This window comes from Elgaria multicarinata, chromosome 9 (assembly GCF_023053635.1).
Source record: "Elgaria multicarinata webbii isolate HBS135686 ecotype San Diego chromosome 9, rElgMul1.1.pri, whole genome shotgun sequence".
NCBI lineage: Eukaryota > Metazoa > Chordata > Lepidosauria > Squamata > Anguidae > Elgaria > Elgaria multicarinata.
The window spans coordinates 97,870,372-97,897,256 of record NC_086179.1 but is presented as its reverse complement, the minus strand read 5'-3'; the positions used below and the strand labels follow the sequence as shown (position 1 = coordinate 97,897,256).

General features: G+C 44.7%; 2 protein-coding genes across 7 annotated transcripts in view; both read right to left on the bottom strand.

Annotated features, from left to right (window-relative positions):
* Positions 1–7,254, bottom strand: part of LOC134404315 (uncharacterized) — a 52,416-nt gene extending 45,162 nt beyond the window's left edge. The window contains exon 1 of the mRNA XM_063135030.1: positions 7,059–7,254. Within this exon, the coding sequence (XP_062991100.1) occupies positions 7,059–7,193 (135 nt within the window). The 5' untranslated portion in view covers positions 7,194–7,254. The remainder of the gene's footprint in view (positions 1–7,058) is intronic.
* A 5,067-nt stretch (positions 7,255–12,321) lies between these two features.
* On the bottom strand, positions 12,322–24,561 carry LOC134403867 (zinc finger protein 239-like). Of its 6 annotated transcripts, XM_063134390.1 has the most exons (5): positions 24,511–24,559; positions 23,961–24,113; positions 23,006–23,044; positions 21,385–22,384; positions 18,287–18,540 (listed from the first exon to the last, which is right to left on the bottom strand). In XM_063134390.1, exons 4-5 carry the CDS (start codon positions 22,368–22,370, stop codon positions 18,465–18,467), a joined length of 1,062 nt encoding a protein of 353 aa, XP_062990460.1. In that variant the 5' UTR covers positions 22,371–22,384; positions 23,006–23,044; positions 23,961–24,113; positions 24,511–24,559; the 3' UTR covers positions 18,287–18,464. The 6 variants fall into 6 exon arrangements, with proteins under 6 accessions (XP_062990464.1, XP_062990460.1, XP_062990462.1 ...); XM_063134394.1 differs by lacking the exons at positions 18,287–18,540; positions 24,511–24,559 and adding an exon at positions 12,322–13,321 and having other exon boundaries at positions 23,961–24,271; XM_063134392.1 differs by lacking the exon at positions 23,961–24,113 and having other exon boundaries at positions 24,511–24,561.
* Between the last annotated feature and the right edge of the window lie 2,324 nt (positions 24,562–26,885).

The window sequence follows — 26,885 nt, the reverse complement described above, 5'->3', positions numbered from 1 at the left end:
TGACTTGTTGGCATGAGCAATTTCACCATGGCTCTGGGAGCCAGGGGCACTTTGCTTGTCCTTGCCTGTAGGGATGGGGAAAATGAACAACATTCGAGATCACTAGAGGTTGTCTGAACGTTGTCTCGCCACTTATCGCATGCATTCATGTCTGTGATTGTTGCTCGCTCACTGTGAAAAGGAAAATTGCAAAAATTGAGCAGCCACTGAACAAGAAATTTGCACATATTTCTAAATTTGCCCAAATTTCCTCCATAGACTAAAGCGGTGTTGATTCAGTCTACAGAGGAAATTTGCCCAAAAGCAAACGGAGAGTTGTGCAAATTGAACACGAGCACATGGCCAGTAGTCTATGAACATTTTCATGAGACGCATACTCACGATTGCTTTTGGGGCTTCAAACAGGACACGCTTTCATGTTTTGCAAGCAAAACAAAATTCTCCTACATCCCTACTTGCCTGCATTCTTTAAGGTGTGTTGAGGAAGCACCTGACTGTGCCATGCCACCGTGCTTAGACAGCTCTTGATGTGATGCGAGCATCAGCGTTTGAGGAGAGTTACCCTTCTCTAGCCCCTCTTGCCAGTGGACCACGATGGGGTCAGTTGAATTAGCTCCCCTTCATCATTATGATGCCTCAGGGTGCTCATCAGCATAGCCACTGACTAACTCCCTTTTTACCTGCACTGTACCTGCCAGTTGTGCCAAATTCCCCCAAACTACTCACAGAACTAGGGGGGGGGGGAGAGAAGGCACTCTCAATTTTGCAATTATGTGCACACTCAAAAAATTCCTACCCAGTCTTCTAATCATCAACTGGCAAATCTTATGCTCTAGATGAGTGAGGTGTGTGGGTGGTCAGCTGCTCAGAGAAACACACTAGTGCGTGGAGAAGGCAGGGCTGACGTTTTAGGCATGCCTTTGCCTTTTAAATTTGCAACAGCCCAAGAATGTGGCCAGTTGTCTTCAAGAGGTGAGGCCTATCACTTCTGTGCAGCGCCTTTACCCTTTCTGGTTTATAAAAGCAGCTGAGTGGTGACTGGCCGAGTGGGAAAGGGTAATGCTGAACACTTGTTTACAGCAAAGTATGCTTCTGTAATAAGATCTCGGTTTAAGACCTCTGTTTAAGACCTCCATCACACCTAGGAAGAAATGCTGGCTCCCATCACTTCTCTGTCGTCACTCAGTTTGAAAACAGGAAGTAAACAAGGAGCACGAGGCCCATTCAGTCCAGCAGGAGAGAGCAGCAACCAGACTTTTTCTGTTTTTTTCTTGAGGCACAAGGAAGGCCAGAAGGGGCAGAAGGGGTGCGCATGGCAGACAACGTCATGTGGGGGACCTCCAAGCAATCCATGAGTGCCCAGTAATGAGCGTGCAATAAAATGCTCGCTGGATGGAGCTCTTAAATAAACAAACCTTCCCTGAATCTCAGTCTGTTGGAGAACTTCCAGCCAGTCTGCTCTATTCTGTTCTTGGGCAATGCTGGAGCATGTGATGGCTTCTCAACTCGAAGGGTTTCAGGATTATCTAGATCCATTTCAACCTGGCTTCATTCCTGGTTATGGGACTTTGGTTTCCTTAGGGAATTATCTAAACCATGAACTGGATAATGGGAATAAGTCCCTGCTGGTTCTGCTGGAACTCTTGGGGGCTTTCAGTAAAGTTGACCATGGTATGGACATTTCTTGGATGGGTCTAGATGCACTGTGGTCCTGGTTAATCAAAAGGCAGATTAGCAAATAGGGATTCAACCTGTGCTAGATGGATGGGGTTACACTACCCCTGAAGACTCAGAATCAGGATCACATCCTAGATTCAGCCCTGAACCTGCATGTCCAAGTTCTGGCAATGGCCAGGAGTGTGTTTGCACAGTTAAGGATACTGCATCAAGTGCATCCATTCCTAGAGATGTCTGAACCGGTCACAGTCACAAATGCTTTAGTTACATCTCATTTGGACTACTGTAAGGCACTCTGTGTGGGGTAGGCTTTGAAAAGTGTTCACAATGCTGCAGCCAGACTGTTGACTGGATCTGGTTGCAAGGCACACTTGACTCCCTTGTTGCAATACCTTCACTGGCTACCATCCGTTTCTGGGCACAATGTAACATGCTCATTATGACCTACAAAGGCCTATATGACCTGGATACTTGAAAGACGATATTCTCCCATATGAAACTGCCTGATTTTTAAGATCTTCAAAGGAGACCTTACTCTCAATCCAGCCACATTGGAGTGTGTCTGATGGGGACACAAGAAAGGGCCTTCTGGGTGGTTGCTCCCTGCCGAGAGAAGTCAGGCTGGCCCCCTCTCCATTGTCCTGACAGCAGGACTACAGAAGACAAGAAGTATTTTTTATTCAGGCAGGACTCTGGTCTGTAAGAGATTTTAATTCTTTGGGTGTTGTCTATTTCTTTTATTGTTGTGTTTTATGGATCTGTTTTTGTGTTGTTTTAATGAAGATTTTAACTTGCATTTTATTGTTCGCTACTTCAAGCACCATTTTTATATTTGTATCTTTTATACATCGGTGTGCCTGGTGCATCATCCCACATGCGCCTTGCCACTGACATTGGGGGTGAGGGCAGAGCAATGCCTCTTCTAACTTGGTCCATTACACTAACAGCAAAGAAGTAGCATTTCTATTGCAGAATTTATATCTGCCAGCCAGTGTAACATGAGGGGGTTGGAATCCCCCCCATACTGGAAATTACATGTCATTGGAAATAGTTCCTGCCAAGGCTGATCAGAAAGTGCCCTTCACAGCCTTGTTCTCAGGCTGCAAAAGTGCTGAGGCAGCTTTTCAAATTCATAAACAGGCTGAAGAAATTCTTAAGACTTTAGGGCAGCGGGAGCAGAACTGTCTTTAGGATGAGGGATAGATTGCCCCACAACCCAAGAGCCAGAGGAGAACTCCACCGTGTCCTGATGTCACAGTATTCTGCACCAACAGTAGTCACTGATGTGGAACAGAGGTGGGGACACATAGAAATATCACGTTACAACATCGGCATTAGCCATTACAGAGATGGAGTGGGGTGTGAAACACACAGCTGCCATTTCCAATGGCAATACACCTTTAATCTAAGGAGAAAATAAACAGTAATGCATATGTCTGTCTAGGCTTAACAAAAAGTCCATCTTTCTCATAGCATTTATTTCTGCCTTAACTAAGGGCTGCAGCGCTACCTATACTTACTTGGGAGCAAGACCACTGAACTCAGTGGGACAACTTCAGAATGAGCATGCATAGGATCAGGCTTATTTATAGTGGCCACAAGCCATGATAATTTTGAAAAAGATCATATTATTTCATTGTAAGTGACAGATGCATATTCAGCTGAATAAAACATGAGCATTAACAGATAAATATAACTTGCCCCATAAGTTAACGTGAAAAAAAAAAGTTATCTTATCCCAAAAACCAGTTCACAAAATACACCAAATATAAAAAACAAAAATTAAAATGAATCACCTCAAATATTTGCTAACCTGTAATAATTTGAGCAATAACCAGTGCAAAAATTAACATTCTTTGTATTATTTCAGTTTTAGTTCCCCCCAAGACCATCATTTTGCCCATCACAGGACAAAACATTCTATTTAGAACTGTGTAATCTGTTTAGTTTTGATTTCCCTATATAAGGTGCCAAACAGTAAATTAAACAGTTTAATCAGACTAGTTCCACAAATATACAGGTGTTAATCTAAGCCTCTAGTGGCAAACCCCTTTGGCCAGTGTCTCAAATCACGTATGAGATAGCGATGATTCAGTTTGCTCCTTCCCACCCTGCACAGGTTGAGGTCATTTTATCTCCTGTCTATGGAGTTAGTGCGCAGGCAGCACTGAAGGGGCAGAGAGGTTATAGGTCTGGCTCTATCCTGTAGCCAGACTATGTTCATGATATCAACTCTTAATACCCATGCTATTTATGGCAACTATGCTACACTAAACTCCCCAATATTCTGGGCTAGTTATTATTATTTATTTATTTATTTATTTATTTATATAGCACCATCAATGTACATGGTGCTGTACAGAGTAAAACAGTAAATAGCAAGACCCTGCCGCATAGGCTTACATTCTAATAAAACGATAATAAAACAATAAGGAGGGGAAGAGAATGCAAACAGGCACAGGGTAGGGTAAACAAGCACTGGGTAGGGTAAAACTAACAGTATAAAGTCAGAACAAAATCAAGTTTTAAAAGCTTTAGGAAAAAGAAAAGTTTTTAGCTGAGCTTTAAAAGCTGCGGTTGAACTTGTAGTTCTCAAATGTTCTGGAAGAGCATTCCAGGCATAAGGGGCAGCAGAAGAAAATGGACGAAGCCGGGCAAGGGAAGTAGAGACCCTTGGGCAGGCGAGAAACATGGCATCAGAGGAGCGAAGAGCACGAGCGGGGCAATAGTGTGAGATGAGAGAGGAGAGATAGGAAGGAGCTAGACAGTGAAAAGCTTTGTAGGTCAACAGGAGAAGTTTATATTGGATTCTGAAGTGAATTGGAAGCCAATGAAGAGATTTCAGAAGTGGAGTAACATGGTCAAAGCGGCGAGCCAAGAAGATGATCTTAGCAGCAGAGTGGTGAACAGAAACCAACGGATTGATGTGAGAAGAAGGAAGGCCAGAGAGAAGTTCCTTTGTAATGCCCTTACAAAACTTTCCTGGACATTACTGAAGAAATGTATTGTGACATAGATTGTCATGGCCAGAGCTCATGGAAGTTCGTGCCACAATAAGATTGGCTGAAAACTCTGGTATTTTGCTACAACAGACTAACATAGCTTCCTCTCTAGACCTGGGGATTGTTTAGTAATGTTATTGCTAATATACCTAGTTCTTCATAGGAAGTGATGTGCAGAAGGGAATCTTAGATCCTGTTGCTGTATCCCCACACATGCCTATGAGCGACTGATCCTTTTGATAGTCACTCCCCCTAAGCGGCTATTTCCCACAGGTGGGTGGTGGTGGAGAGAATTTGACATGCAACTGGTATGAAATATTTAGTCTGGCTCTCATACTAGCCCCGATCCACCACCAACCACATTATAGCCTATTTTCCCATAATGAGTAGAAGGCTATTTTTTGCTATTTGCCATTTCTTTTCTTTTAATAAGGCAGATTTTCACTGCAGGCAGCTATTGCCTATGATCTGTCAAGGGCTACACATGTATAACCCTGGCTACTGCACTGGGCTTTTTGATGTCAAGAATTTCACATGTGGCCACTTGCTACTACACGCATATACAGTTCAGCTAGGGTCCAATAAAAATATTAAAAATTACAATCATAAAATGGCAGTGACAAGTTGAGGAGTTGTATTGCTTATCACCAGTCATGTCATTGACACGGCCTCCTTGGTATTCAGCCACAACACTCATGAAACTACATCCTACACATCACTAATTGCTGCAACTGACAAGTTAGCTGGCTGGGGGGGAAAGTTTTTCCCCCAGTGGCATAATATTAGTTTGAATGTTGGAAAAATATTTTTCTGAAACAGATGTGTTATATTGAAAGAAGTTGGGATGTTGTGGGAGTAGTGAATAATAACTGTATAATTGTTGTCTAAAATGTATATTGGCTCCAATCCATCACTAGTTGTGTGTGTTCTTGCAACTACTGGCCATAGATGGGAGACTGACATGTCCATCTGCATCAACAGATGCATTCCATCAAGTTCAAAGGCTCCTGAATGACCTTCTTAATGGAGATTTGCATTGCCCATCAGCTGTGCACACAGGTCTTTCATGGTGGATTGGGGCAACTGTCTCCAAAGGCCCTCAGAAATCCTTTTCTCTGGTGCAACCCAGCTCCAGAATATCCTGGGACTTTTTCACAGTTATTTCTTCCCCCTGGTCCCTTCTTCAAGAGTCAATGCAGATTAAGCACTTGGATTTCTAAGTCTATCAAGTTCATTTAAAAACCCAACTCATTCTCTTGGGTCCATTCTTTGGAGCCAGAATGTTCTAAAAAGAACCAACTGTATGTTATGTTTAGATTATTTTCTGTGGAATTGATATTCTAAAGTAAGTGGGACCTGCTTTAACATCAGAAGCCGCCTTAAGCTAACTCCCATAGAACCTCTGCATGTGGAACGGTCTGGCAGATCCACACAGGACAAATCTTCCATTTAGGATGGCAATTATTCCAATTAACTCTCTGAAGGAGGTGGTAGAGCCAAGGAAACCTTATGTTCTGTGAGAGATAGTGTTGTCTCTTTTCTATCACAGTAAACACCTCTGAATACCATAAAAGTCACAGGACATCAGTAAATAAAACAAGGAAGGAAAAAGGTTCAAGCACAGTCCATTCGATTTGGTTGCTGTCCTCAGCAGCTCCTCTGATTAGGGAGCTGACACTACAATTATTTGTCTCCAAGGTTAGAAGCCAAGGAAGGTGCTGTCTGGTGGGAAGAAACCACGTTGATGAGGAACAAAGTAAGGCCTCAGCTTTAGGCCTGAGCAATTGGCAGGAGGTTGACGCGAACCGCTAAGCAACGAAGGGGCACAAATTTGAAATACATTGTAATAATTCCAGCAGCCTGACTGATAGTTGCAATCTCACATCGGGCTGCTTTCCTAGACAAATCTTTACTAACTGGAGTTTGAGCGCACGCAGTCTAGCTAGTACATGGAAAAATGTATTCCCCACTCCCAGTTTTCTTTCTACAAAGGAGGTGAGACTCAAGGCTTACTTTTGCCTCATGCCGAGGGAAAAACTAAGACATAAACCAACCATCCCTGTAAGAGAGTCTTTATATGAAAAAGAGAATATATCCAACGAGAATCAAACTAGGCCCCTAGCTACTGTTCCCTGCATGGGGGAGGTCATGGATTTCACTTTGCATTTTAAAATGGTGGGTCCCTTTCTTTTCCTTCTTCCCCAGAACTTGGCTGTCAGACCCCATTACATTCTTGATTAAATCTGACACAGCTCAGCTGGAATTTCTATACAAGGCCCCACACATCCCTCTCTCACTCCGATTCACCCTGGAATGTGGCAACAGGGCAAAGTTTACCTCCTTGTATTGCAATGGAGAGAGAAGATTTAGTTCTCTTACCTGATCGGTGTCACATCTTTGATCTTTGGTTCGGTATTTTCCTGTAAACCCGGCGCTTGTGGTGTCTCCCACTACTAATGCTGTTGGAATCAGACTGAAGTTTTTCTGACTTCCCTGAGGCCGAAGGTATTTCATCTGTGTCTAACTTTTTCAGGTGAGTACAAACACACCTACGAGCTGGGAGAGACAGGAAGCCAGGAAAGCGACAGGCTGATTGGTCTCCTCCACATCACAGAGTCTAGTAAGGAAATAAAGAGACTCCTACGCCAGGTGGTGAGAGGAGGGGAAAGGCACAAAGAAAAGCAGAACAATATGCAGGCTAGAGAGAAAGGGAGGTAAGTCAGACATCACTGACTTATCGCGTTAATTGGCTGAAACGGAAACCCACTAATAACTTTCTTTGCTGAATGTAGTTCATGGATTCCTTTCATTATGAAATTCCTGGATTATTATTCATTGGTTTAATGCCATCAATGTACAATACCATCAGTTACTTTAACGACTAATATAAGCAAAAAGGATGATAGCACTCTTCAAATATTTAAAAGGTTGTCACACAGGGGAGGGCCAGGATCTCTTCTCGATCCTCCCAGAGTGCAGGAAACGGAATAACGGGCTCAAGTTAAAGGAAGCCAGATTCCGGCTGGACATCAGGAAAAACTTCCTGACTGTTAGAGCAGTACAACAATGGAATCAGTTACCTAGGGAGGTTGTGGGCTCTCCCACACTAGAGGCATTCAAGAGGCAGCTGGACAAGCATCTGTCAGGGATGCTTTAGGGTGGATTCCTGCATTGAGCGGGGGGTTAGACTCGATGGCCTTGTAGGACCCTTCCAACTCTGCTATTAATGCAGCCCAAAATAGCATTTGCCTTTCTTGCAGCCACATCGCCCTGTTGGCTCATATTTAGCTTGTGATCTACAACAATTCCAAGATCCTTCTCATTTCTAGTATTGCTGAGCCAAGTAGCCCCCACTCAGGGGAGTGACTGGAAGAGCAGTACGACAATGGAACCAGTTACCTAGGAAGGTTGTGGGCTCTCCCATACTAGAGACATTCAAGAGGCAGCTGGACAACCACCTGTCAGGTATGCTTTAAGGTGGATTCCTGCATTGAGCAGGGGGTTGGACTCAATGGCCTTATAGACTTCATGTGTTAAGAGTTCAAGTTAGTATCAAAGACCATTTGCTTTATACTCTGGCTTCTTTCCTACATTATTGTGAAGATTATTAGAGCTCTTCTCTCTTTTATGGTGCATAAGCCTTCATCCATTGTTGCCTCCATGTTTACATCTCCTTCCCCCGTAGGATTCAGCTTAAAGCCTTCCTGATGAAGTTCTTCATGCTGTGGCCAAACACATTCTTCCAAGCTTTTGTGAGATGCAACCTGTCCCTTGCCAGCAGTCCATCTTCCAAGTATGCCATATTGATCTCAGGCAGGAACACAAACATTGCATATATCTTGCAGGTCACCACCACTGGAGAATCCTTTCCATCCATAGTCCCTTTTTGTTTCTGCCTTTCTGACTGTGCTTTGACCTGTCCTCCCTGAAGGTTAACAACAGAGCCCCGTACTATATGAATGTGTGTTACAAGAACTTTTTTGTTTGTTAGGGACTTCCCCCTTGATGTCCCCTGCCAAACTTCTGTTTACTCTCCCTGTTCACTCTTTGGGAGCTCGCTTCCTTATGTGCCTTCTAGTCCAGCTGGGGCAGCTTCCTCTGCTCTGCTCAGCTAGGAGTCAGAAAACAGGTGGATTCCTGCATTGAGCAGGGGTTGAACTTGATGGCCTTATAGGCCCCTTCCAACTCTACTATTCTATGATATCTGAATCTATTGTTCATTGTCTATAAGGCCACTACAGGGGTGAAAAGAGACATGGAAAGAACAGAGGATTTCAGCTGTGTGTATAAAGCTGTTGTCTGGACACCAGTTCTACCCAATGAGAAACAACCGAGTGGTAAACCTGGTATATAAATTTCTCAGAGGCTTAATCTACCTACCTTGGTAGACCTGGTGCCTAGGCATTATCGTTACCCACTCACCAGATATACCAGAAATGGTAGACCTATTCTCTGGTGCTATTATGGGCATTTTAAAAATCATTCACAAAATATACAATTCAAGGAAAAGTATGCAATTCCAAAAGAATTTTGCTGTACTTCAAAATTCAACCCATGCAGAAGTTGTATGATTAGCTAATGTAAAAAGTGGCTGGTAACAATGTGAATAAAATGAGTAGTCCAGTCTCTTCTAGGAACCTAAAGCCTGATCAAGCAGCCTCATTCTCCTTCCACCAGTAAAGACTCTCCCCACGGACTCCACTGCCAACTCTCTTTCCCAATCTAATGGGCCTTCAGTTATTTTGGACTTTCAACTCCCATCAGCCTCAACCAACATCTGGAGGGCACCAGGTTGGGGAAGATTGTTTTAAAGAATGTTCCCTGATGTTTCCAAGTTGAAGGAAATCATTCTAGGATGAGTCATGTGACGTTGTTAATGTTATGATAAGGCTGGCAATGCCATAAAATATGTTACGATACTCTTAAGACAGCAATACTGTGTTTGTGCGACTGTGTTTTGTGCATTTCCCCTTTTGTTCCTGTGTGTGTGTGTGTGTGTGTGTGTGTGTGTGTGTGTGTTTAACTATCTCACTTCCAATAAAGCTTTGTTGGAGTTTATGTTGCTTCTTGAATATAACACTCTTACGCAGGATCTTCTACTCTGTGTATGTTTCTAAATGTCATGGGATATCACACTAAACAAGAAAGTGCACGCACACAGCAGAAAGAAGCAATACGGGAAAGAAAAAGACAACAAAATTATCCAATGTACTTCTGTCTGTATTCTCTTACTTAACCTCAATTTGTCATGGGTGCTGGATTAGGGCATGGAAGAACTAGGGATGCTTGAGCTTGCTGGTTCTCCGAACTCCACCTCAGAGCCTGGTTTTCCTGGTCCCATTTCCATATGTGACTGGTTTTTCTTTTTGTTAGAATTTTTCAAAAGCGGACACTCTCCACCCATTGACTAAAGTGTGAAATTCTGTATTTTTTATATAAAAAAGAAAGTGCATTTTTCTAATGAGATCACAAGTTCAGAAATGTGCAAGCTTTCTTTGAAAAGTGTGTTCTTCGCATTCAGAGTTTTGAACGAGGCAAGTTCTGATGATTTGCAAACTGGAGTGAAATTCTTGTACATCCCTAGAAGAAAGACCCTATAGAAATGTTTTAAAAACATTTCCTCTATGGGTAAAAAAAAAAAAAAAGAGGACACATGGGCAAAATATATACAGTGAGACAAAGAGATGCAACGCCTGGTAAGGATGAAACAATGTAAATAATGCTTTAACTGCAAATTGACATGGTTTAGTGGTTAGATTTGCCCAATTGTTCAGGAAATATATGAAACATTTCAGTGGGAAACTTGATTTAAATAACTGATTTAAATCAGCCTCCTTTTGCACATTTAAATCATGTTTTACATCAGTGTTTTACATTGCCTTGATTTAAAATTCAGTTATTACTGGGCTGAATTATGCTGCCCAATTTTAGAGTGGGACAAAAACCCACCCAAAGTTCAAATCACTCTTGGGAGGATCACAAAATTCTTACAATTTTCAAGGGGTGGTCTCATCTTAAATACACACTGGCTATGAATTTATTTTTACTTAAAATAAAACCTTGCATCCCATAGTAGCCAGTTATATTCCTAGGGACAGAATGCCCCTAGAAATTATGCTGCATCGTGAGCCAGCATTTCCCCAGGGCATTGTTGGGCAAATGGCTGAAGGCAACCTTCTTTCCCCCACCCCCCAAGGATGCCCACTTGGGGCTATGCTATAATGGTAGTGTTGTTCCCAGGCTCATTCTGTCTCTAGGAACGGAGCTGCTGTGAAGCCGCTAGAAGCAGTGCCAAGGATGTTTCGTTTTCGTTTTTTAAAAAAAGAGAGAGAGGGGAAATGCAAGGAACACTTGGGAAAACAGCGAAAAAGATAAGATTGTGAATGACAGGCTGATATGCCTACAAATGGTTGTGTTGTGTAAACGTGGAAGTGTTGCTTGCTGACAACCTGATTGCAGTTGGACAACCGCAGGATTGCCAGGTTGCAACCAGTGGTTGCTCCTGAGCTTTAAAATCACAGCCAAATCAGGAGATGAAGCAGCCAATGCCTTTTCCTGCCTGGTTCACCTCAGGGGCCAGAAATTGGCAGTGGGTAAATGAACAGTTGCTGCTTCTGATTCAGCTGGAAATTCACCTTTGGCTGAGGTTCAGGATAAAAATACTCTAAAAAAAACCTTATAGAACTGTGTGTGGGATCAACCCTAACCCTATGCAACTTGGCACCAGAATGTTCCAATGTCCTATGCAGATTATCAAATATCACAGTTTTAAAATAAGCATTGAGAATGGGTTGTTGGCCCAGAGGAAGTACCAGCTTCATCATCAGCCCATGGTCACTAGGTCAGTCCAAGAGCATCACCTGTTGGGCAGAGAAGAGAACTGTTCCGTATAAGAAACCTGCAGCACCTGATCAATACATTTCTGGCAGGGCCTTGTAGGCAATGAGAACTGATCAAAAGGGACCTGTAAACTGCCCTTCCCTAGGAAATGTTGCTCTTTTGGCTTCCCACAACATTCCTCAGATGTTTCACCTATGGAGAAATGCACACATTTTAAGTGAAATTTTGGTGGCAACTCTTGATAGCTTCCTAATTCACTTAAATTGCAGGGTAGAGTGGGGTGGGACCAGGTGTGTGCAAAGGGATTTGGGTTTAGAGCTGCACTTCCATTTTGTAAATGGGGAACATGCGCTTGCATCTGCTCATCATAGGAGTTCTGGAACGGTGGGTGGGAAGGCAGGTACAAAATGTCCATTGCATTTCACTTGCTCTGTTCTGACTCTATTGACCCAAAGACAAGAAGAGTTAGCTAGCCTGGTCTGAACCTTCCTTAAGCCAAAGTATTTGGAGTTAAGCTGATTTAGGGCAGCTTTGCATGTGGGGTTTGGATACATGCAAATGGTTCTCTTCATTCCAGAGCTGCCTTTTAGTGGCGTGTTACCAATAAGGACTTTATACGCTGGGTGGACCAACACCATGTAAAGTACAGTATGAATTTGGGCATGGGAATTATGGCAAGGGCTTTCCAGGAAATATACCTATTTCTGCAACCTACGGTGAGAAATATCTTCCATGCTGAGATAGCCTTTATTTAAAGAAAAACAACAAGAAGAAATAGACTTTAAGCATAATCCAGCCAAACTTCAGCACTCAGGTCTCACTGAAATCCTATGCATGTTTAAGAAGTAAGCCCCACTGCTTTCAAAACTTTTCCTCAAACGTAAGTTTGCATAGGATTGCAGCTGTAAGCATATCCTTAAATCTCTCCCCATGAAATCTGGCTGCCAGATCCAGTTAAGGGACTGGCAGCCAATCCTATGCAGGTCTACTTAGACATAACCCCCACTGTGTTCCATGGGACTTACTCTCATGTAAGTGTACATAGGATTGCAGCCTTAATATATCTATTAAGCTAGATCATGCTCCTTTTTTCTCAAAAACATTTTAGTAATGATACCGAAATATCACATCCTACTTATTAAGACATATTTCTATCCTACCCTTCCATTGTAAAAACAATGCTCACAGCGGTTCACACTATATTAAAAAACAACCTGAAAGGCATCCGAGTGTTGCGATGCTCATTCAGTCCCCTTTGCTTTCACACTAGCATGCTGAGTTGATCAGATGGCTGCAAACAGATGTAGTAATAAATACTTTAAATACAAATAATTGCAATAATAAGTACAAGGGGAAAGTAGTAAGGCAGTAGTTGAGGGTTGTTTAAAGATCATAAAAAGGTTTCAATTCCAGCTTTTCCAATTGTTTTCTCTCTCTCTGCCTCTTCTGTTTCAGATCCACACCCAGCTCCAAGGTTCCCTTCAGAGCTTGTTGTTATTCTTTAAGAAGTTTGTGACAATCTGCTTGATTCACTCCACACTAGGATCCAGGCAAACCTTCTCCCCATTTTCCAGAAACGGCACACTGAGGCCCCTCACAGGCAGGATTTCCTTAAGTAATGAGAGTAAGTGGAATCATTTCAGAGACGGTGAGGAGGGTGTGCTTCCAGAGATGGCACTGGCCATGCAATTGCCTCATTCACAATATTTGACTGGGGTTCCAGACAATGTCATCTTCCATTTGTAGCCTCTCTGTGTTTCCCCATTGCTTCTGTTTTCTTTTTAATTTTCACAAAAGAACCACTAAGGAGGAAGAGAACAGATGCTGCACAGATATATGCTCCTCAATGTGCCACCATCTCAACCCAATTCAATTCCTTTTATTAGTCAACAGACCAATAAAACATAAAAACACATAATAAATATTTAAAATACATGAAATTAAAACAGAGTATGATTGCATGAGCCTCCTTAAAGTTCTGTGCTAGAAGCAAAGGAAAGTCCTGCCACCATAACTGATCTGGTAAGGATTGCCTGATTAAGAAATTTAGCAACTTGTTCGGTGGTATGCTTATCTTGAGCCTGTAAAAGGACCGACATAAGGGTCACGGACGATCGTCCAGGTAATCGTTGCGTGAAAGGATGGATTAGGGCTTTTCTTGCCTCCTGATAGAAGCTGCAGTTGAATAATACATGGGAGATAGATTCCACCTCCTCGTTGTTACAGGGGCAGCATCTATCTGATAGTGGGACTTTCCCAAATCTGCCCTCCATTACCCTAGAAGGCATAGCATTAAGCCTTGCTAGGAAAAATGCCCTCCTATATTTGGGTATAGATAACCAGCTTAAATACAGAGGTACACTATTTTGGTCGTGATCCCGTAGCCCCAAGGCATATGGGGAACATGGGCCCCGTGCAGCTTGCTGTAGTTCCTGAGTATCAATATCTAGGAGTCTCTGCTAAATTATCCTTTTAGCACTACCCAGGTCCAGGGATAACAGATGGTCTTGGGAGAGCCCTATGGTGGTAAGTTTTAGCTGAACTGCTTTCACCCATGGAGATTTATAAGAGTCCATCCAGACCATTGAGGTGAGCGAATTAGGGATAGGACTTAAATTGCAACGGAGCCAGAAATAAAGTGTATGTATCCACCCTATACATTTTAGGGTACTCAACCCAACTTCCAGATTTAAGACTGCACTAGCAACACATCTTGGAACTCCAAATATTAGCCTTAGAAAGGAAGATTGAACATCTTCCAGTGAGTTCTTACAAAGAGGAAGACATATCTGAGCACCAAATAGAAATTGGGACACCACCTTTGCTTTATAGACCTGAGTGGCGGCTGGAATGTATTGCCCGCCCCTGGAGGAAAAAAAACAAGAAAGTGCCCTGATTAAGTTCTCTGCCCTAGCTTAAGCATATTTATTATGAGTGTTCCATTTTACCCAATTATGTAACCCCATGTCCATTATTTCTTTTCGCCCGCAGAAAAAAGCATCTTCATGTACTCTGTTACATTTTCTTCATAACACAATATGCATGTGAGTTTGAAGTACTTTCGGGAACAATCTTAAGCTCCTGGGAAGGGCAGCTGAAGGGCTGTTGGCAGCTGAGGGCCTTCCTTCTCCGCCAACAGAAAGGGAAGTACTGGTTCCTCTCCATGGTTCGGCCTCACCTAGAGTATTGCGTCCAGTTCTGGGCTCCACAATTCAAGAAGGACGCAGACAAGCTGGAGCGTGTTCAGAGGAGGGCAACCAGGATGATCAGGGGTCTGGAAACAAAGCCCTATGAAGAGAGACTAAAAGAACTGGGCATGTTTAGCCTGGAGAAGAGAAGATGGAGGGGAGACATGATAGCACTCTTCAAATACTTAAAAGATTGTCACACAGAGGAGGGCCAGGATCTCTTCTCGATCCTCCGAGAGTGCAGGACACGGAATAACGGGCTCAAGTTAAAGGAAGCCAGATTCCAGCTGGACATCAGGAAAAACTTCCTGACTGTTAGAGCAGTACGACAATGGAATCAGTTGCCTGGTGAGGTTGTGGGCTCTCCCACACTAGAGGCCTTCAAGAGGCAGCTGGACAACCATCTGTCAGGGATGCTTTAGGGTGGATTCCTGCATTGAGCAGGGGGTTGGACTCGATGGCCTTGTAGGCCCCTTCCAACTCTGCTATTCTATGATTCTATGAAGTCCAGGGATGGAGAGGGAGGTTCGCTGCTGTGGTGGTGGAAAGCTCTGCCACCATCACTGTTCTGCTCCTGGTACTCTAGCGGAGAACTCAAAAATGGGGCTTGTCAGACGTGACCATTGATCTGAAGCTGCCACATTCTCAGTGGAGTGGGTGCTGCAGCCCCCTTTCCCTCACTGCTCATTTATTCTTTGTCCATCAGCGTGGTGTGTGTGTGTGTGTTTGAGGGTGGAGAGCTGTGCTTCTAAAGTGCTCTTCTCTCTCTCTCTCTGTTCAGGCTTGCCTGTTCCCCTCCTAAAGGCTCTTAGGTCCATCTAATTTAGCACCCTCTTGCCATCAGCGGCCAACTGGATGATTCCAGAAAGCCCAAATGCAGAGCAAGAAGGCAACCACCCTTCCCTTTGCAGCAGGGAAGCACCTGCTGCTTCTGAACATGGAGGGGGCATTAAGTTTCCATTGGCTAATAGACGGCCCTCAGAATCTGTAAAACCACTTTCGTAATGTCATCAAAGGACCAACTACATGTGACATTTGATGCACCTTTGCATTTAACGGGCAGGTAAAGCACACAGCACCAACTTTGTGAGGGTGGGGATGGATGGCAGGGAAACTGCTAATTATTGAGTACACAGAAGGCCTGGAGAGTAATTTAACCTCTTCCTCCCCTGCCTTGGTCCTAAGAAAGATCCCTCCTCTGAAACCAGAATTTGCATTGTGAGAAATTTCCCCCATTTCCACCTTCATAAGAGGAATTTCCCCGAATAGGAGTGTGGTTGGTTCTTTTAGAGCAGCTCTTTTGTATTTGTCTAAAATGTCTCATAGGTTACATTTAGAAGATTGTTTTCCAGTTCTACAAGAAGATCTTGGTTTTCCCCCCTAAAGTTATTTTAGTTGGCTTCAGAAAGTGTAAATAACAGTGGGGATAGACAGTTGTTTCAGCAGTGATATAAGGTTTGCCATAACTCACATACTGTGGCTGGGTAACGATCACCAGAGGGTTTCCCGTTCTAGAATAGTGTGCATGTGGGGGGTGAGTAGGGAGAATTTGGTAAGTCGCTTTTCTCTCCTTTTAGATGCTGCTTCTATTTGGAAATAAAGGCTTGGTCCACCCACCTCCTAGCAAGGGGTCCTCCCATTTCCTGCTTGGTGGAGGGCCGGCCATTGATCGAGGCAGGGAACAACATTAGAACAGGAATCAATACATCTTAAAAAATCATGATTTAACATTGATCTGGATAGGCCTGCCGGAAAAGGCTAGTCTTTAAAGCTGCCTTAAAATCACACATAGTGTTAATTTTACGAATCTCCTCCGGCAGGCCATTCCACAATCTGGGGGCGACAGAAGAAAAGGTCCTTTGGGAAATTGATGTCAGCCTAGTTTTAGCTGACTGAAGTAAGTTCACCCCAGAGGACCTAAGTGTGCAGGGCGGACTATATGGGAGAAGGCGATCCCGCAGGTAACCTGGACCCAAACCATTTAGGGCTTTAAAGGTGATGACCAACACTTTGTACTTTGCCCGGAAACTAATTGGCAGCCAGTGGAGTGATTTTAATGTTGGTGTAATGTGGTCACCCCTAGGTGTACCAACCTGGCTGCCATATTTTGAACTAGTTGAAGTTTCCGAACTAGGTACAATGGTAGCCCTATATAGAGCACATTGCAGAAGTCAAGCCTTGAGGTTACCAGCGCGTGCACTACTGTCTTTAGGTCTTCTGACTCTAAGAAGGGGCGCAGCTGGCGTATCAGCCGAAGCTGATAGTAGGCACTCCTGGCCGTCGCATCTATCTGGGCTGTCATTTGGAGTGACGGATCCAGGAGCACCCCCAAACTGCGAACACAGTCTTTCAGGGGGAGTGTAGCCCCATCCAGAACTGGCTGACACATCTCCAAACCTAGGTCAGAGCCCTTGACAGCAAACACCTCTGTTTTGTCTGGATTCAGCTTCAGTTTGTTTTTCCTCATCCAGCCCATTACTGCCTCCAAGCATTCATTCAGAGGAGACACACTATCCTTAGCTGATGCTGTTATTGAAGGCATAGAGAAATATATTTGGGTGTCATCAGCATACTGATAGCACCCCGACCCATGCCTCCGGATGATCTCTCCCAGAGGTTACATGTAGATGTTGAACAGCATTGGGGATAGGATGGTGCGTTGTGGTAACGCCATACAACAGCTCCTTCTTTGAGGAGCAACTATCCCCAAGCATCACCATCTGGAATCTACCTGAGAGGTAGGACTGGAACCACTGGAGCACAGTGCCCCCGATTCCCAAACCTCTCAGGCATTCCAGAAGGATACCATGCTCGATGGTATCGAAAGCCGCTGAAAGGTCCAAAAGTACCAGCAGGGACACTCTCCCCCTGTCAATGCTCATGCGGAGATCATCCACTAAGGCGACCATAGCTGTCTCAACTCCGTATCCTGCCCTAAAGCCAGTTTGAAATGGGTCTAGAAAATCTGTATCATCCAAGACTGCTTGGAGTTGGAAGGCAACGGCCCTCTCGATCACCTTGCCCAAAAATGGAAGATTTGATACTGGTCTATAATTATTAAGGTCCAGGGGATCCAGGGAGGGCTTTTTGAGAAGCGGCCGTAGTGTGAGAAGAGGGGGTCAGGGAAAATAAGGACAGACGTGGATGCAGCTGCCAGCCGGCCATCCCTGCCTTAGATTGCATCCCGGGACTGAATTATTCAGGTGCCTGTTTAAATGCAATCAGCGTTGTAAACTTCTGCGAATTTATCAGACGAGAGGAAGGCTTTGAGTGGGCACTGCCAGTCTCTGTCCTCCACCTGATACTTTTCAGCATTTTATCAATGACTTATATGAAGGGGTGGAGGGCATCCTTTTAAAACTGTAGATGACACAAAACTGTGAGGGACAGCTATTACCTAAGAAGACTGGAATATAATTCAAAATGACCTCACTTAGCATGGAAAATGGAGTTGGAATTAATTTGTCTCCATTGAATTAAATTCAATGGAGACAAATGTGAAGTTGTGTATCGGTTGCAGATAAATGCACAGGAGATTATAAAAGAAACTAACTGGTTGAGAGAGCTATATGCGAAAAGGATCTCAGGACTAGACACGAGGCAGCAGTGTGATATGGCTGCAAAAAAATGCTAAAGCAATTTTATTCTGTCTTAATTGATCCATAGTTTCCAGATCATGAGAAATAATTCCTCCACTGTAATTCTATACTAGTCAAATCACATCTTGAATATTGCATCCTGTTTTGGGTGCTGCACTTTAAGAAGGATACAGACAGGATCGGAACGGGTGCAGAGGAAGGCAGTGAAGATGGTCAGCAGTATGAAAACAAGTCCTATGAGGAAAGGATGGAGAAACTGGGTATGTTAAGCCTGGAGGAGCATAGCCTGGGCTGGGGGTGGGAGGGGCACAATAGTACTCTTCAAATCCCTGAATGGCTATTGCATAGAAGAGGGCAAAAACTTGGCCTCTGTTGCTCTACAGAACTAGAGCTAATGGGTTTAACTTACAGCAGGGTAGATCTAGGTGGAAGATTGGGGGCAGGGGACCCTCTTGGCGGCAAGAGAACAGAAGAGGGCAATGTATTGTGTCCAGTTCTGGGCTCCACAATTCAAGAAGGACGCAGACAAGCTGGAGCATGTTCAAAGAAGGGCAACCAGGATGATCAGGGATCTGGAAACAAAGCCCTATGAAGAGAGACTGAAACAACTGGGCATGTTTAGCCTGGAGAAGAGAAGGCTGAGGGGAGACATGAGAGCACTCTTCAAATACTTAAAAGATTGTCACAGAGGAGGGCCAGGATCTCTTCTCAATTCTCCCAGAGTGCAGGACACGGAATAACGGACTCAAGTTAAAGGAAGCCAGATTCCAGCTGGACATCAGGAAAAACTTCCTGTTAGAGTAGTACGACAACAGAATCAATTACCTAGGTAGGTTGTGGGCTCTCCCACACTAGAGGCCTTCAAGAGGCAGCTGGACAACCATCTGTCAGGTATGCTTTAGGGTGGATTCCTGCATTGAGCAGGGGGTTGGACTCGATGGCCTTGTAGGCCCCTTCCAACTCTGCTATTCTATGATTCTATGAGACTGTGGCTATTGGTTAGCCCTAGGTAACTGGTTCCATTGTCGTACTGCTCTAACAGTCAGGAAGTTTTTCCTGATGTCCAGCTGGAATCTGTCTTGCTTTAACTTGAGCCCGTTATTCTGTGTCCTGTACTCTGGGAGGATCGAGAAGAGACCCTGGCCCTCCTCTGTGTGACAATCTTTTAAGTATTTGAAGAGTGCTATCATGTCTCCCTTCAATCTTCTCTTCTCCAGGCTAAACATGCCCAGTTCTTTCAGTCTCTCTTCATAGGGCTTTGTTTCCAGACCCCTGATCATCCTGGTTGCCCTCCTCTGGACACGCTCCAGCTTGTCTGCGTCCTTCTTGAATTGTGGAGCCCAGAACTGGACGCAATACTCTAGATGAGGCCTAACCAGGGCCGAATAGAGAGGAACCAGTACCTCACATGATTTGGAAGCTCCTCCCTGTCCCCCACTCTAATCACAGTGCTTAGGGTAGAGACTGCAAATAATATAACTCATTCCCCCGCTTCCCCCCCCCCCCCGCACTGGAACTCATTCATTTGCTAACTTACGAAGTGGAAAGAGTCCAAGTTCCACTCCCCATATGCACTTCATCTTCTCTCAAGAGAGCTTGCAGAACTTTCAGAAACTAACCTCCTATAAAAATCAAAGTCCCCCATCCATGTGTGTTGACTTGGTACCATATGTTTAAATTATGGGTGTACTGTTTCTGAACTAGAATGAAAGTACAACTAATTTTCTTTACTTCTTGAAAAATTGATTTTGGCTAAAAGGAAGGATTTAGGAAAAATGGCTCACATTATGAAAATAACAACCATTCCAGGAAGTGATGATGACTGGCAGGCAGTATAGATCCATACAGTCTCACAAGCCAATATTAGGATACAGAAAAGAATCTTGTGCCAAAAGCTGGGCGTAAAGTCAAGAGAAAGGGCAGTGAGAGAAAAGTTTGCTATTGTTGTACTAATATCTCCTGTTTTGAAGACAGGATTCAAGTATATATATATATATATATCTATATATATATATATATATATGGTATTATATTTGTTTGCTCTTGTCTGACCTCTCATAGGGAGAGCACACACACACACACCCCAATTTCACCCCATTAGAGCAAACAGTCAGGGAATGAAACAGAGCTTTATTTTTATAAACTGAAGATGCACAACTGTGCATCAGCAAAATAAAGGATAAAAAGTCCTGTACAGTTTCAGGTGTGTGTGTATGTATGTTTCAGTATTTTTTATCTCTCTGCTCTGCAGTCTGTTTGTAAGATTCCCTCTTGCTCTCAATTTCTGCTGTTGGTGCTGTTTTTAAGTTTTAAAATTATATTCTTAATTTTTAACCCATTGCAAGTTTTAACATTAGCCATCTATTTCAACCAAAAGGCAACTTGCAAATTGACAAATAAATAGATAAATAAATATAAAATGAATAAAATTTGATGTGAACATGTAGGTATATGGTACTGTTGTTTTATACTTTGTTATAATACTGTTGTTTTATACTTTGAATGTATTTAATTTTTGTGAACTGCCCAGAGAGCTCTGGCTATTGGGCGGTATAGAAATGTAATAAATAAATAAATAAATAATAATAATAATAATAATAATAATAATAATAATAATTTTGCTTTTCCCCTCATGGAATCACTTTTATGTTTTTATGGGAAAGATTAAAAAAATGTTCCAAGACCTTCTGAGGCAGAGAGGGGAAGGCAAAAAGAAACAAACACTTATTTCGGTCTGTACTTCTGGATCAGCCTGAAACCCGCCAGAAAGGGGCAAGGCCATGGATCTATTCCAGACATGCTCACATCAGCTGGCTCAGGTTTCAGTGGGAATGGAATTTTCTTCAAAAGTTGCTCAAACCTTTTCAAAATGTTATCTCAGTAATTTTTCAATAGCCCTGCAAGGTAGACCAGAACAATCATTCCCATACTTCAAGGAGGAGGTCAAAAGGCAGTAGTGTGTTAAAGGCTCTGCCATGAGTTGCCAGGTCAAAGGGGGAACTGGAGGCTGGGGGCACCACAGCTCATGCTCTGGTAATGACGTCCCACGAGCCATGTGCCAAGGGGGCTGATACCTACCACTTATGCACTCTCCGGTGAGCAACAAGGTAGGCGTTGCGACTGAAGCTTTTCCCACACTGCATGCACATAAAGGGTTTCTCCCCCGTGTGGGTCCTCTGGTGCCTGATCAGGGTGGACTTGTCACTGAAGCTGGTGCTGCATTCAGAGCATTCATATGGCTTCTCACCCGTGTGCGTTCGGTGATGCTGTATGAGATGAGAGCCCTGACTGAAGCTTTTCCCACATTCTGAACACACGTAAGGTTTCTCTCCTGTGTGAGTCCGTTGGTGGATGGACAGTTTAGAGCTCTCGCTGAAACATTTTCCACAGTCAGCGCATTTGTAGGGTTTCTCACCCGTGTGAAGTCTCTGGTGAGCCACAAGGTTAGAGCTATCACTGAAACGTTTCCCACAATCTGGGCACCTGTATGGTTTCTGCCCCATGTGGCAGTTGGCGTGCCGAAGGAGGCCCGAGTTCTGGTAGAAGTGTCTTCCACATTTGCCACACACGTAAGGCCTTTCCCCAGTGTGGTTGCGCTGATGCTGGACAAGGTGTGTGCTCTGGCTAAAGGTTTTCCCACAGTCTTGACACTTGTATGGTCTCTCTCCTGTGTGGATCCGCCCATGCTGAATGAGGTGGGAATGCCGACTGAAGCTCTTTCCGCAGTCCATGCATATGTGTGGCTTCTCTCCTGTGTGTATCCTTTGATGCCTGACCAGGTCTGAGCTCCGGTTGAAGCTTTGCCCACATTCAACACAGATGTACGGTTTCTCCCCTCGAAGAGTGTTTTGATGAACAATAGTGTCCTTCCGTTTCCTGAAGCCTCTTTCACAATGAGTGGTCTTTTCTTGCCCCTCCTCTGAAGAATCAATGTCCTGGATCTCACACACCTTTTCTGAGCCAGGACTGGCATCCATGGCAAATAATTCACAGAACAATTCATGAGCTTTAGAATTCTCAGGACCTCCTTGCAGGAATATTGTCTCCTCCTCAATGTCATTCATGTTTCCATTTCCTGCTGGAATAAAACAGTTATCTAAGCACAAATATGTATCAATGCACACTGTACCAGCAATGCCCTGTGCTTTTTGCCCACAATCACCTCGTAACTGCAATCTGTCTTCTAATTTCCCCACTTCAACCCAGCTGAAACTTTCCTCAATAAAATAAATGTTTCAAAAATTCTGTAGCGTTATTGGCTATGCTGGAGTTGTTACATTTATGGAAATATTGAAGACATGGGGCTGGGGCTGAGGCACATACACACATTTTGGGGAAAACAAATACATGTTATACTTATTTTCTTAGCAGTTTATGTTACTTTACTTATTTAAGATCATAGAATGCGTTATGTATAATGTCATCAGTTTACAACATTGTTACAAAAATTTAAAAGTATAGCTTTAATTTTTTACAATCCATAATTTCAAATGCCCAGTCCTGGAATTAGAGCAAGAGCCTACTGTACCTAAAGGTACTGAAGCACAACTTAGTTTTGCCAGTTGGGAAAATAGGAAAAAATAAGAGTTGTAAACAGAAATCATTCAGAAACAGAAGAAATTAATATAATAATAACCCAAAACCACCCCACCCTGCAACACCAGTTTATCAGAGGTGACAGTGAGGTGAGTATACAGACCTCAAGCAACAATCCCAACTTCAAACAGCTTCCAATTTTCTGAAAGAAAAAGAAGAAAAAGACAGTAGTTTCTGCTTCTACCCTAACAGATCATAGTATCAATAAATCAGGATGAATATTGAGTTAAACTTTATAATAAGTTTTCAGAATCTTGTCATGATTACACAGAATAAATTAGTCTCATGAATCTCATTTTGATCTGGTTCACAAAGCATGCCAGCCCACCATGGCTTAATTTACCCATGGGGGCGACTGCGTCATGCCAGATGCTCGCAGGTGTTATTTTTACATTGCGCCCACAGGCGCCCAACCTGCCATGGCCTGTTGTATAGTACAGACCCAGGTGGCAGGGGCTGTTTGAGGGTTAGACAATCATTAAATAACCCTAAAACAACCTGCGAGTTATTTGAGAGTTGTCTAGCCCTCAAAGAACCCCTGCCCACCTGGGTGTGCCAGGCACCTGGGAGCACCATGGAAAACTGGCATCTGCAGGCAGCCCTGCAGGTAAATTAAGCCACGGTGGGCTGGCATGTCATGGGAACAGGCTCACTGTGTCATGTTAAAAACAACAACATACACTTGAAAGCACAGCCACCTCAAGGCACCCTTATCCTTGCTCCATAAATCCAACTTCCCCAAACAGTGTGAGGGCCGGAGTGCTGGGCTTCGGTGAAGAAAATCTGTTCAGATCATAGAATCATAGAATAGCAGAGTTGGAAGGTGCCTATAAGGCCATCGAGTCCAACCCCCTGCTCAATGCAGGAATCCACCCTAAAGCATCCCCGACAGACGGTTGTCCAGCTCCTTAGATTTCTATTTGGAGGAAGGGCAGAATACACATACTAAAAGCAGCAATACATAGTTTCCCACTTGTAACCATGCCTTTAACAAGCAGCTTCAGCTGTAGCAAACAGCAGGTGATAAACATTTCTCTCCATACCAAAAGTACACACACCTGCTAATCCCTGTACACCCAGCTGCTCTTCCAGCAAGGTTTTTATTGTGCAGTCTCGGTGCCTCATTCATGGGATTTTACAAGGTGTCCAGGAAATGGAGTCTTCCGCTTGTAAGCCTCCTGTGTTTCCCCACCATTTCTCCCGTCTTCTTCCTTTCCACACAAAAATCCATTATTGAGGAAAAGATGGAAAGCCTCTTGACTGCTAGCGCTGCTTCAGAAGCTGACATCCTCGCAACAGCAGCATTTCCCAGCTACGTACAGTAGTCTATCTGAACAGCAGAAACGGCTGCAGCTCACATCCTCATCCTTCGCACGTTTTTCTCAGAGGCAAATCCTACTGTTGCAAGAAGGGCCCCGCCTGACTCCAGGAGCAGCCCCAGTCGCCCAGACCCAGGAGGAGTAGGAGTAGGAGTAGGAAGGGGGCCATTGCATCCGGTTACGCCAAGTTCGTCAAGGCCTGGCCCATGAAGGAGATGGGGATGGGAAGGCCCGAGAGCGCAGAGGGCTGAAAGGAGAAGGCAGGCGACACGTGTCCATACATACGCACAGTGAGGATGCAGCCAGAGGGAGCAGCGGACTCGGGCTCTCAGCAGCCTCCTCCTCCTTCATCCGAAGAACAGAAGCAGACAACCCCCCGGCAAAGGACCCGGAAGTATCCCTGGGCAGCAGGGCTTCGCTGCCGCTGGGCCGGCCGGGCCGGGCCGGGCCTCTCGCTCGCGCACTCGCCTGGGCCTCCCCTCCCCTCCTCCCCTCCTCCCCTCCCTTTCAGACCCGCGTCTCCCAGACCCCCGAGGCTGCAGTCCCCGCACGCTCCTGCGCCCCACGGGCTGGGAAGGGCCCCCTGCGCGCTGAGCGCAACAGCCCCTCGGCTGCCCAGCCCCTGCAGCGGCCTGCTCCTCCCAGCGCAAGGCGCGCGCGGCGGCGGCGGCAGCAGCTCGGCCGCTCGCCCTTCGGCCCCCGCATGAAAGAGCCGCCGCCGCCGCCCCCGCGCCTGCTTACCTCCCCCCTCCCCCGGTCCAGCTGGCGGAGGTGGAGCCACGTGGGCGATCAGCGCGGCGTCGCTGGGTACCAGGATTTATTTTATTTTATTTTAATTAATTAATTAATTACATTTCTATAGCACCCAATAGCCGAAGCTCTCTGGGCAGTTCACAAAAATTAAAATCATAGTAAGACAATCAACAGGTTAAAAGCACAAATACACAATACAATATAAATTGTATTTATATACAATCGGCCGCTGGGGAGCCAGGGGCCCCCCCGCGGGGCTAAGAGGGTCGGGGGCGGTAGGGAGCCTCCCCCCCCAACCACGCGTCCCGCCGACCCCTTGCCCGTCTCCCCCCTCGGTGGGCAAAAGATTCCTGCTTCTCCCCCCCCCCCCTCCGAGTGGCTCTATGGTGGTAACCTTTTGCATCGCCAAAACATGGGGGGAATTCAGGGCCAGTGCCAGACTATTTTGCGCCCTAGGCAAGGTGAGCTACTTTCACACACACACACACACACACACACACACACACACACACACACACACACACACACACACACACACAATGCCAACTTGGATTTTTAAGAACATATGTTTCCTGGAAAAAATAAGCACAAAACTGCTAAATTTATTTTAAAGTGCAAGAAATATGTCATGCCGACTATAGCAAATAAATTGGAAAGGAACGTCTATGGGTCTAAAATGCATTATTTAATAGGAATAGCACCTCCAAATCATCCTCCCCCCAACACACACATACGCGCACACACACAGCATCACTCACTCCAAACAAACACACATCAACACACGCATTCACTCAAAGACCCATTGCACCCCATACACCCATACATTCTCTCTCTCTCTCTCTCTCTCTTCTGGGCGTGTTCCGGAAGTCCGAACGTGGAGCCGCCCCAACCCCACCCCAGCGTCCCTGGCTTTGCTTCAGCTGGGCGGGCGCAGGACGCCATCTCGCCCGCCCAGGCCCAGCTGAATCCTTGGGCCAGGCAGGCTCACAGCCAACACGCGTGAGTGCTGTGCTGTGCCCGGCGCCCCTCTTAGCTTAATTTTAACTTAAATTTATTATTATTATTATTATTATTATTATTATTATTATTAATCTTATATCAATTTTGCTGCGTGGTTTTATCCTGGTTGTGCTTTTTATACTGTATTTTGTATTTGTGCTTTTAACCTGTTGGTTGTTTTATCTTGGTTTTAATTTTTGTGAACCGCCCAGAGAGCTTCGGCTATTGGGCGGTATAAAAATGAAATAAATAAATAAATAAGCTTGGCGCTCTAGGCGTCCGCCTGAGTGGCCTCTATGGTAGTACCGGCCCTGGAGGGAAACAACAACAAACAATGGTCCCGCCAGGGGAGGCGGCAGATCCAGGACCGAAAAGGAGGAGAGTGTGACCAGGCCGTGGTTTTTGTTTTTTTTTTCCTAATATGAAGGGGCCGTTCTAGCCTGTTCCGCCCCTCGAAAAGGTGCTTAATGAGTGATGAAAGCAAGATCTGGAGACACTTACTGAACAGTCTTTCCTTACTGAAATGAACCAGGCTTGTTTACCTGCTTCTAAGTAAATATGCTTCGGACTGAGCTGTAAAGGTTTATTTTGAAAGACTGAAGGAGAGGATGTGTGAGGTGAAAAACTGACAATCGGAGTAGGAAAGGAACCTCTCGTGCAAGCACTGAGTCATTACAGACTCTTGGAGGGATGCCAGCTTTTGCTGATGTTTTCTTGGCAGGCCTTATAGCGGGGTGGTTTGCCATTGCCTTCCCCGGCCATTATTACCTTTCCCCCAGCTAGCTGGGTACTCATTTCACCGACCTCGGAAGGATGGAAGGCTGAGTCGACCCAAGCCAGCTGCCTGAAACCAGCTTCCGCTGATATCGAACTCAGGCCGTGGGGAGAGTTTCGGCTGCAGAAACTGCTGCA

Excerpts from the sequence above, each read along its gene's own strand:
- LOC134403867 (XM_063134392.1), bottom strand. The coding sequence starts at position 22,370 with ATGAATGACATTGAGGAGGAGACAATATTCCTGCAAGGAGGTCCTGAG. Across the intron at positions 18,541-21,384 it reads CACCGGAGAGTGCATAAGTG|GACTTGTTTTCATACTGCTG; the intron begins GTAGGTATCAGC and ends CTTTCCTCATAG.